This window comes from Piliocolobus tephrosceles, chromosome 14 (genome assembly GCF_002776525.5).
Source record: "Piliocolobus tephrosceles isolate RC106 chromosome 14, ASM277652v3, whole genome shotgun sequence".
Classification (NCBI taxonomy): Eukaryota; Metazoa; Chordata; class Mammalia; order Primates; family Cercopithecidae; genus Piliocolobus; species Piliocolobus tephrosceles.
In genome coordinates, this window is record NC_045447.1 from 76,645,491 (window position 1) to 76,657,627 (window position 12,137).

Genomic DNA, 12,137 nt, shown 5'->3' on the forward strand with positions numbered 1-12,137 from the left:
AAGTGACAAGACCTAAACCAAACTACTGTCATTGGGAATTACAAGGAGGGAAAAGAAATGACACACAAGGTAGAATATACTGGACTAGATAGAGACTGGCTATTGATGTTAGTGGGCAGGAAGAGTGAATAAACTCAAATACATGGTGGTGCTATTTACTGGAAGAAAAAAAAAAGGCTCTTGACTTTCCCAGGATTCAGTTACCTAAAAATCAGACTGCATTTTCATTTTTACAGCTAATAAAAAATTCATCATTTCTTACTAACTATAAATTATTATAGGACCTAAAATGTATTCACAGTATCTTCTTATGAATTTTTGTACCTGCTAAATCTCACCAATCCAGAATGGTCTTCCTCTAGATGTATATTTTGTTACCTCATCATCTTTTGAGATCCTTTTATATGTCATCTTCTCAGTGAAGACACCGACTGCTATTTTAAGTCATGTCCCACTCTCTATTCCCTTACCCTGCTTTATTTTTCTCCAGAGTGGATCACCTAACTCATAATGTATTTCACTTATCACCCTCTACTAGAAGAATAACAAGCTCTATCAGCAGGGCTTTTTGTTTTGTTGTTTTTTTCCACTGTTAGATCTCTAGTATCTACAATAATGTGTAGAGCCGGACAAAATTCATTACTTTTTAAATGGATAGACACATGGATGAAAATAATTTTCAGAAGAGTTTTTTGAAAGAGGTAGTACCCTTTCACCAGACTCTTTAAAGAACCAAACTAAAACAAAACAAAACACCAAAAAACAAAAACTGCTTATCATTTACATTATCACACATTGAGACAGCCTCCAGTCTGACAGAAACAATGTGCAGGGCTCTCTGAATTGGGCAGATTTTTACCAGTCCTATCATTCTTTGGACTCAGGTGCCATCCTTGGAAGTGTGGCCAATAAGGGAGTAGTTTTCACTATCCAGAACTTATGTAATAACTCTGTTACCAATCCTATTAATAAGTGCTCATGCAACTACAATGTGAAGTAATGGATGCATGTAATATGCAAAGTTCAATAGTGAAAGGTCACCCATGCACATTTACAGAATAAAAACACACTGAAATCAAACTATACATGGGATGTTTTCAGAGGCTCAAGCAGAACAAAAAACATTAAGATCACTAACATACTTTGTCAAGTTTATAAACTGAATGCAGAACAAGGTTTATTATTAGAAATACAGGGAAAAAGTGGCTAAAGTTCCTCTCTAGAAAACAAACACTCAGAACATATTAACAAAAAGAAAGAAACGTGTTGAGGGAAACTTTCATGAGTCTGTAACTAATTCAGACCTCCTGTTGCCTCTAAATTTGGTATGATTTAGATGCTTCTGTCCCTTACTGTAGGTTTCTTCTGCAAAGAAGCTGGATTTTAGAAGGGGCAAGTTGTGTTGAAGTTAAAAATTGCTAACCTCAAGTAGCTTTTCTCTTCTTCCTTTCCATCTAGCAGTAATTCATTAGTAATGAGCTGGTAAGAAGTATCACCATCTGATGAAATTATGTTGGGAGGGTGGAGGGGGAAGAGGAGAAGGAGATTTGATTATATTTTGGAGTGATTTTTTTTTCTTCAGTGAAAAAGATCAGTATCTTTACTATATAATAATTAAATGTACTGAATTTTAGTACAGAAACTTTTTTTTTTTTTTTAAGAAATAGCCTCAATAATACTAGTCTCTAACAAAAAAGAGGGTAGTAGTAGCAGCAGTGAAAAGACAGGAAGAAGGGGGGAAAATCTCTGCTCTCAACAGAGTATACATTATGATGACATATTTGTTTAAATTATTTTCATTATGCTGAAATTAAATATGATGTGCAATGTAAAGATATACTAAACTTCTATTTAAACATAAGCATATGAACACATTTTAAAGCTAAACACAAATTATTTCTTAATTATCCCTGGAAGTTTCCTTCATTAATTTCACTAAAATTTCCAAGCCATAAAATAAAATGTCCAGACAACCTTCAACTAGTCTGGCCCACTGGTCTGTGTAACTAATATGAAGAGATACTGTAATATACAATGGAATCTAAGATTTCTAAAATGGAAAATTCATTCATCAAAGAATAAATGATCTTTGAGGTACAGAGTCACTTAATAAGACTGCCACCATTGTTGAAGACTGACTCCCAACATCTATAGGAAGGATGCTAGAAACAACACGAGGTGGAAACTAGGAAAGATCATGAGGCATCTGACCTGTGTTCTCAGATGGAGCATTGTGGAAAAGGATATGCAGTCTGAGGCTAAGATGCTGTCACATAATACAGGGAAGTTAAGATACTCTAGAAAAACTCATGTGACAAATTCATAAGATTTAGAGAAGAGAAACAAGAGACAATAGAATTTCTGTCAGTAAGTGAGAAGAGGACAATTAACCACTGGCCTCAGTAATTACACTGCCTCTATTCTTCAGGACTATTAGAAACCACTCCAGATCATTTCTGCTTTTTTTTTCCATTCTCTACTCCTAGATAAACCCCAAAGTAGTAGCTGGATGGAGCATAAACAGGGTTGAGACAGTATATTACTAATTAATAGCACAGACTTCAGAGCTGCAACACTTATGTCTGAATCCTGGCTGTGCAACTTAATTAGCGTGTGACTATGGGTGAGTTACTTTGCCTCTCTGTGCAGCAATTGTATAACAGTTATACCTAACTACCTCACAGGGTTGCCATAGAGATTAAATAAGTACTAAAAAGTGCTTAGAACAGTGTCTCGAACTACACAAGGGTTTATAATGGCACAGATGACAATGAAGATACCACTGTCAAAACCAAACTTTACTTTTCTCAAAACCTTATATAACCACTATTTTTCAGGTTTTAAGAATATGAATTCACATAATCCTCTTAACAATTAAAGAAGTTATTTTTATTCCCATTGTACAAATGAGTTCTGCAGAAAAACCAAGAAACTTACTAAAGTAACATAACTAGAATAGTCTAGCACACAAATACCCAACCGGCTGACTTCAATCTGCAGAACTATTTTCATATAAGAGATTTTAGGTAGCAGTTACTAGAATTGAGACTCTGGCAAAGAAGTAAAATATCAAGTAGAAATATATATATATATATATCTTAAAAATTACTCAAAAGCTTAGAAATGGAGTAAACACTTGGTTAAAAAAAATTACTGATAAAAACAGTTGTCCTTTATTAATTATCCCATAAGCTAGGTGCTTACTTAAGCATTAAATACGAATGATCTCATTTAATCTTATGAGATGATTACTACTGTTATCCTACTCTACAGATGAGGAAAGATTTTGGTGGTATTAAATAACTTGAAAGAAATCATATAGCTGAAAAGTGGCACAGCAAACATTTAATTCCAGGTCTATCTGACACCAAAGCCTGTATCTTTAACGATCATTCAAGCTGCTCTAAAGCAATGCACATTTTATTGAGGCCAGTCATTGAAACCTAAAACCTTCAATTTAGGAAAAGAATGCCCAAATTAAGAAAGAGAGTATGTTTTTTATTTAGTTCTCTGCCTTAACACACAGAGTCAAACACAGCAAAGTTCATGCATTGTCAGGACTATTTAGTTAATTGGTGTCTCCTGCAGTTTCAGAATCAGAAAAGAAACAAACTGATTCTTAAAACTTTTCTGGAAAACAAAAAGTGGGTCTCAAAATACCATTCCAAAAACACTATAAACATTTAATTATATTAGTGAACTGAAATAAAGAAAATAGAATTTTCACTGTTTCAAGAGAAGTTATTTCTCTACCGTGCCCACAGGAACATAAATTAATGAAGTTAAATTGTTGTTTCTGATTATTGCTCTTTATTTATAGGAACATGTCTAAATTAAGCAATAAAACAAACATAATAGTTCAAAATGCGCAAGTAAATCTAATTTTAGTCATTGATTATAACAGTTCTTCAAAAGAATCACAAAATTATCACTTAGAATGAAAACAATTCCTTTATTTTCAGTTTTATCCATAAAACTGAATTTAAAATGTCTAACTACATCATGATGTTCCTATCATTTTGCACTATATTTATGTGTCAAAACTCTTTGCACTATTTTTATTGAAAAATAACCAAATTAAATTGAATCCCATCATCAAAAAAATGTCTGTACTTTAAAGATTTCCAAAACTGAATACTTCAGCACTATATTTGTTACAAAAACAAGTGGCTATACCATCAAGAAAATCTAACTAGTTGAAAATTTAAGAGTTGAAAAGCAGAAGAATCACTACAGTTCTACATTCAGGAGCAATTACTATAAATATTTGTATTGTATTGCTCTAGATTTTTTTTTTTTTTTTTTTTTGAGACGGAGTCTGGCTCTGTCGCCCAGGCTGGAGTGCAGTGGCCGGATCTCAGCTCACTGCAAGCTCTGCCTCCCGGGTTCACGCCATTCTCCTGCCTCCCGAGTAGCTGGGACTACAGGCGCCTGCCACCTCGCCTGGCTAGTTTTTTGTATTTTTTTTTTTTTTTTTAGTAGAGACGGGGTTTCACCCTGTTAGGATGGTCTCGATCTCCTGACCTCGTGATCCGCCCGTCTCGGCCTCCCAAAGTGCTGGGATTACAGGCTTGAGCCACCACGCCCGGCCTAGATTTTGTCTTTAGATGACTTTCGTTGTTTTGTTTTATATAGTTGTGGTCATATTACATATATAATTTTGCATGACTCGTTTCTTCACTTGGCATTATAATATGGTCAGGTTCTTAAGTTTATAAATTTTTCTGAGACATAATGACTACATATCACCGTAAGAGAAGGATGTACCACAGTTAACTTGTTAATCAACTCCCTATTATCACACCTTGGTGTATCAGAAGTGTGCAACACAACTTTTATTATACTTCAGATAGCAGTAACAATTTTTAAAAACTATTTTAATATATTAAAATGTGTGGGTTGAAAAAATGGTTATATTTAATGTTTATTTTATTTGGGTTACTACTGGGTCTAAATTCTTTCTCTTGAGTTTGTTAGTTACAGTATTTCCTTTTATGAGACTACTTTTCCCTATTTATCTACTGGAATCTCTGAGTGCTTATTGGCAGTTTATATATCTATTTTATATAAAAGTAGTAAGACTTGGCCCTATTAACTACAAATATTTTTCCCAAGTTACTTGCTATTAATGTTTTTCTCTTTTTTTCTGTTAATATTCAAAAATTTAAACTTTTCACACAATAAAATCTGTCTTTCTCTTTAATTTCTTACATACCTATGAAACTTTGGATGTCTCCCACCATCTAGAAATGTGATAAATGCTCTTATATTTTTATCTGGCTTTATGGCTTGTTTTTTTTTTTTTTTAAAGATGGAATGCTTTACAATTGTAGGTTCTTTTATTTCAACAATTAAGGCCTGCTATAAGGAAAAAAATTAAAAACATACATAACTACACAGTGTAAAGGGCAAAAGTCCATGTTTTTCCCAAATTTAAATCAAGGGGTAATAACTCTCTGGGGTTCTTTTTTTCTATGCATATACAAAAGCACACGTGAAAGTACTTGTAACTTACCAACATTTCAACTCTTCCTCTCACCATCTCATAGCTCTTCCCTAATAAGGACTGAGAAATGCTAGACCTGGAGTATAATAACAGTAATTCTGAATGCCCAAGAAAATAGTCTTGATATAGTTTATCATCAAGATTCCCAGACTTAAAGAATTCTTTATTCAAGACATGATAGTTCAAAGACCTGGTAATTTTTGAAACACTATTTGGAAAATGCTGGCTTAGTTTTATTCTAATCACTACAGACAACTCAAAACTGTAATGTTTTTCTGAACATAAAGCCTGTGAATCACATATTAAAAGAATGAAAGGCAACAAACTTACTTGGGATACACTGGTTCATAAAGGTACTTGTCCCCTCTTGTAGATGTAATATGAAAAAACAAGATGTATCCATTTGCTGTCTGAAAGAGAAATTTTATTAATCATGAATTAAAGAGTAAGGCTATAACTGTAACCGTGAATTTTAATTTTATAAATTCTTACTTTGAAAAAAATTTTACTCTCCAGTACCCTCCCCTGGAGAATTATAGCCTAATTATGCAAATAAAAGTCACTTGTTTAATATAACCCATGTTGAAAAAAAGAGTTTTTACAGATTTGAAAATATTTCAAAATATGTCAGTGAAATCAGTACTTCATAAAATATTCTAGACACGAATACTCTCAAATAACTGTATTATTCAATAATGAGTCATTATTTTGCAAAATATATAGTACTTTTTGAACTCTGCAGTAATATGGCAAATTATTATTCTAAGTTTATAAAGCAATAATGCCACTTTATGGCTTTATTACACCTTTAAGACAAAATGCTTACTCAAAGTTTACACAGAACAAATTAACTTCAGAACAGCATATTTATATATTTCAAAATCAATCTTTTGGTCTCTGATTTACTACAAAATATAGCCCAAGATACAGACATAAAACAGAGCAAACCTTTAACTTCCAAAATTTGAGTATCAGCTAGTTCATTTTTCTAAGTTAACAAAATATTTTTTAAAAACAAATTGTAGGCCCGCGCAGTGGCTCACGCCTGTAATCCTAGCACTTTGGGAGGCCGAGGAGGGCGGATCACGAGGTCAGGAGATTGAGACCATCGTGGCGAACATGGTGAAACCCTGTCTCTACTAAAACAATACAAAAAAAATTGGCCGGGTGTGGTGGCGGGCGCCTGTAGTCCCAGCTACTCGGGAGGCTGAGGCAGGCGAATGCCGTGAACCCGGGAGGCGGAGCTTGCAGCGAGCTGAGATCGCGCCACTGCACTCCAGCCTGGGCCACAGAGCAAGACTCTGTCCCCCCCTCCCCCCCAAAAAATTGTATTAAAAACAGTACTGTTACATGATCATGACATTCATCTGTGTCATGACATACATTTGTGAAGTTCAAACAACCCTTTTACATTTCTGTAAGTATAAAATATTATATTTAGCTGTTTCTAGCCAAACATTTTTAGGCATAACAGTGAAGTGGCAGCGTTTTGCCCAAACTACTTTACAGTAATACTGAATTCCTATCATTTTAGAGGGAGGTGGGCATGTACTCCAAGTAGAACCAAAGAAAATACTTTAGTTTCTTAAGTAAAGCCAGGTGGTTTGCTTTCTTTTTGACTATTAACTTTACTATTTTATAATGTATTTGAAACTAGCATTTCAACACTGTTAAGACACAAAACAAAAAGGGTGAAAATTCTTCAGATAAGATCATCTTTCTAATTCTTTATGTGCAATTTTATGTTCTTGCAATATGGAGAATATGGAAGCAAAAGGAAAATGGCTTCAAATCAAATCATAACAAAAGTTTCACACATACTGCCCCTAAACACGTTAATGACTATTCAAAATGTTTAAACTTTACTATTATCTTATATGAGCTAGAAAAGTAAAATAATATGATCTAGTGCTTAAGATGGATAACATTAACCTAAAAATGCTGTCTGAAATATTAGTTACTCAGGGCCAAAAGTTCAACATTTCAGAGTATCAAATGTTAATAATATACTCAGCATCTTAACAAGTGCTTAGACGACTACAATGTCAGGGAGAATATGCACCATTTTGCACCAGCATTTAGAAATTTTATAAACACAGTGCACTAGCTGAAATGACAAATAATGGCTCAATTTACTATTTTGGTATTCTATATATCAATCCTCTTTACTAAATATCTAAGGCTTTGTAGGAATAGTAAATGCTATATACTTCCAGATCCCTAAGACATTTACTATTGACATTTTATAAACAGTCCAGCCTTTGAACAATTTAAAAAGTATTTGATAGTAAATGGATTATCCTTTAAAAGTAGCTTTATTTTTGTTGTTGTTGTTTTTTCAGAGACAGGGTCTATACTGCCCAGGCTGAAGTGAAGTGGTACAATTTTGGCTCACTGCAGTCTCAACCTTTTGGACTCAAGTGATTCTGCTGCCTCAGCCTTCTGCGTAGCTGGGGCTACAGACTTGCACCACCAAGCTTGGCTCATTTTTTAAATTATTTTTAGAGATGAGGTCTTGCTATGTTGTTCAGGTTGGTCTTGAACTACTGGGCTCAAGCAATCTTCCTAATTCAGCCTCCTAAAGTACTAGGATTATAGCCATGAGCTATTGCACCTAGCCAAAATGTAGCATCTTAATGTTGTTATACTAAATCTGTCATTATGCAGTGTTACAGTGGGCCTTCTCTTCGCATCCCCAAAATAATGCAAATAAAGCATATAACTATTGCTTAATCTGTAGGCAACAATCCTAATACCTTCCTTAAACATGTACACACATATACAAATACACCAAAACGAATGTTTCTAAGTAATTTGGAGTTCTTTTACCTGTTATCATATTTTAAATATATCTATCTATCTATATATATATAGTTTTTTTTTTCTTTCTCTAAGGCACACTACTACTAGATTTTGTAGTTTTAATCACAAGGGTCAAACAATTTCTGTAGGCAATTTAAATGACAAGTCTTCTTATCCCTTTCTTTTGTATATCCATGAATTAGGGTCATACATCTACAGGGATAAAGGTTATCATAGATACATATGGATAAAGGAAAAAAAATAAAAGAACATCACTACTTAAATAGAGGATAAAATAGATTTATCTCTACAAATATACTTAGAATGAAATAACCAGAAACAGGAATTTAAAAGGACATTAACAAATGCATCAGAAATTCAGTCAGGTGTGGATATTAAATTTTAATGTATAATTTTTCACCTGTAAATCTAATAATGGTAGGTTTGAAAAACCATACAAACTACCTCAGCTAATTCTACATTTTAGAAAGAAGAATCTGAAATCCGGAGGTAGTGATAGTTGATGTTATTATTATTGCATGTTTGTGTTTTGCTTTGTTTTGGGCACCTGCCAAGTTTTGCCCTCTTTCCCAAAATTAAATATATTTTAAAAATTGTGATTGATGTATGGCATGTACCATAAATTATAATTCCCTGTAAACAGTAAGAACTTAAATCCTACCGTCATGAGGCAAATGAAGTAGTATGTTTAATTAATGCTTTACCTGGAAGCAGCAATTCCAATACCTTCCTGTATAATTATCCAATTATTCTGTCACATATGCATTCACCAGATACTCCAGAATTCAAACCATAATGCATTTCTCCCTTAGGATATACTTTTTAAATTATGAAAGAAAGGACAGACATATGCATCTGGCTCCAATAACCTGAATGATGCACCAGGAAGATTACCATATTAATTTAAGAGGTAAGAATTTGATGATTTAAAGATGTATCTTTTATCCCAACATATTGTCATGTGAGGCTTCAAATAACTCTGAAATAAGAGGCTAGCACTTTAAATTCTTCATGCTGGCCTGTAAATGATATTTTCTGTTTTCAATTTATTGTGTATGTTCAAAATTTAAAAATACCTAAAATCAGTGACCCCATATCATACTACCCCCAAGCTAATAAACATTTTTGGTATAATCTTCTGGACTTTATACATACATAGATATGAATATATTTAAATGGAAATGATGAAAGCTATAAATCACTCTCAAATATACGTGATGAGGATCTTTTGACATGAATACTCATCAAAATTATTCCTAACACAACCACACACTATTTTATACCAGAGTACTAATTTGTTTTTTAAAAAGGCCAGACTTCTGCTACCAACTAAGAAGGAATAAGCTGAAGCTGATTTATAATCCCATCTGAAACAAGAACAACAACAACAACAAAAAAAAAACAGACAAAATGTATGAAATAGTTTTCAAAACTTTGGCATCAAGCAATGAAGGCCAGTCATCCTTGAGAGATGAGAAACAACTGAAGTGAACCCTATTACTCTTACCCAGCTTACTGCCTTGTGAGAATTTCTGGGTCAGCACACTTAGAAGGGGCTCTAAGACAAAGTCTGGCAGACTTCCAGAGTTGAGAAGAAGACGAAGAGTAAGACAAACATGAGACATAATGAAAAATCAACCAATCAAAACAATGCATAACTCAATCAGATGTTAAAATTAGCATAAAAGGACATTAAAACCTTCTGCTATATTTTGTATGTTCCATATATGAACTACATTCCATATGTTTCAAAGGTTAGACAATATAGAAAACCCAAACAAAACTCTAGAAACAGAAATAATAAAATATCTGAGATGAAAAAGACATTGGCTGGATGAATGACAGGTTAGACATTGATCATAAAAGCACAGCAACAAAAATTATCTGTAATGAAACACACACAAAAAAACCCACAAAATAAAACAGAAACAGAATCAGTGAACTGAGGGACAATTTAATGTAGCCCAATATACTTATAAACAGAGTTCCCAAATGACAGGGGTAGGAGTCAGAAAAAAATAATTAAATTCAAATTTCATTTGCTTCACTTAAATTTCTTTAAAAGATAACAGGCTTTAAAACAAGAATAATAGCAGTATATGCTGGGGTTTATACCATGTATAAAAATAAAATGTGTATAATATATGTTTCCTGATCCCAATAGAAACTAGAAACACATAAAAAAAAATTATGGAAAGCCCACAAATATTTTGAAGCTAAACTGCATACTTCTAAATAACCCATGAATCAAAGGAGAAAAAAGGAAATTTAAAAAACACATCATGCCAAAATTTGTGCTGCTAAAGCAATACTAAGGAGGAAATTTACAGCCTTAAAATACTTATATTAGAACAAAAGGAAAATCTCAAATCAATGACAAGCTTAAACTAGAAACAAATTAAACTAGAGCAAATGACATCCAAAGCAAGTGGTGGGGGATGTGGGAGCATGCAAATAACAGAGATCAGAATGGCAATCAATCAAATAGAAAACAGAAAAATTAAATCAATGAATAAAAATCTGGGTTTCTTTTGTTATTGTTTTAGAAGATCACTAAAATTGACACACTTCTGGTCATACCAATCAGGCAGAAAAGAACCACTAACAGAAATCAAAGAGGTGACATCACTACAAATTCTAGAGGTATTAAAAGAATAATGAGGTCACATTATTAATATGACAATAATTTTAACAACTTGGATGATATGGACAAATTCCTTGATAAACACAAACCACCAAAGTTCACTGAAAAGAAATATGTACCCTGAATAGCCAACGTCTGTTAAAGAAATTATAATTCCAATTCAAATCCTTTCCACAAAGAAAACTCTAGGCTGAGATAGCATCACTGGTAAATTCTACCAACTCTTTAAGAAACAAATAATATCAGTTCAATACAAACTCTTCCAGAAAACCGAAGAGAAGGAACCACTTCCTCTCTCATTTTATGAGGCCAGCATTACCCTCACAACAAAACCAGACAAAGACATTATAACTACAGGCCAAGATCCCTCATTAACATATTCTAAACAAAATTATAGCAAATTAAGTTCAACATTATAAAAAAATACATCACAATCAAATGGGGTTTATCCAAGAATGCAGGGTTGGTTTAACGAAGTTCAATAAATGTAATTTACCTTATTAACAAACTAAAAAAGGAAAACCATGACAGTCTCAATACTTTGCACTAAAAGCATTAGACAAAATTCAACATCCATTCCTGATTTAAAATTCTTAGTAAATTAGGAAGAAATGGGAAACTTCCATAACTTGATGAAAGAGATTTATGAAATATTTAGAACATCATTCTTGATGGTGAAAGACTGAATGCCTTCATCATATTCAACATTGTCTAATCAGTAAATTCAGACAAGAGAAAGAAAAGGTATATAAATTAGGGAGAAAAAGTAAAACTGTTTTTTATATGGTCATTTCCATAGGAATCCCAATGGAATTGACTACAATAAGTGAGTTTAGTATGACTGCTGGACACAAGACGAATACAGAAAAATCAACTGCATTTTTATATACTAATAAGAACAATTAGAAAATGAAAAAAAAATCAGCAACATTAAAGTTGTGAAATACTTAGGGATAAATCTGGCAAAAGAGATGAAATACCTGTACACTGACAACTACAAAACATTGCTGAAAGTAAAAATACTTAAACAGAGAAATATATCTTGTTTATATTGCTAAGATAGCAACTCTCCCCAAATGGATCCAAAGATTCAATGTAATCCCAAACAAACTCCCAGCAGACATTTCTGTATAAATTGATGACATGAACATAAAATTAATATGG

General features: G+C 33.0%; 1 protein-coding gene across 2 annotated transcripts in view; it reads right to left on the minus strand.

Annotated features, from left to right (window-relative positions):
• RIC1 (RIC1 homolog, RAB6A GEF complex partner 1) overlaps positions 1 to 12,137 on the minus strand; it is a 158,526-nt gene that overhangs the window by 88,360 nt on the left and 58,029 nt on the right. For both annotated transcript variants that reach the window (XM_023213163.2, XM_023213164.1), the window contains exon 3: positions 5,837 to 5,916. In XM_023213163.2, the coding sequence (XP_023068931.1) occupies positions 5,837 to 5,916 (80 nt within the window). The remainder of the gene's footprint in view (positions 1 to 5,836; positions 5,917 to 12,137) is intronic.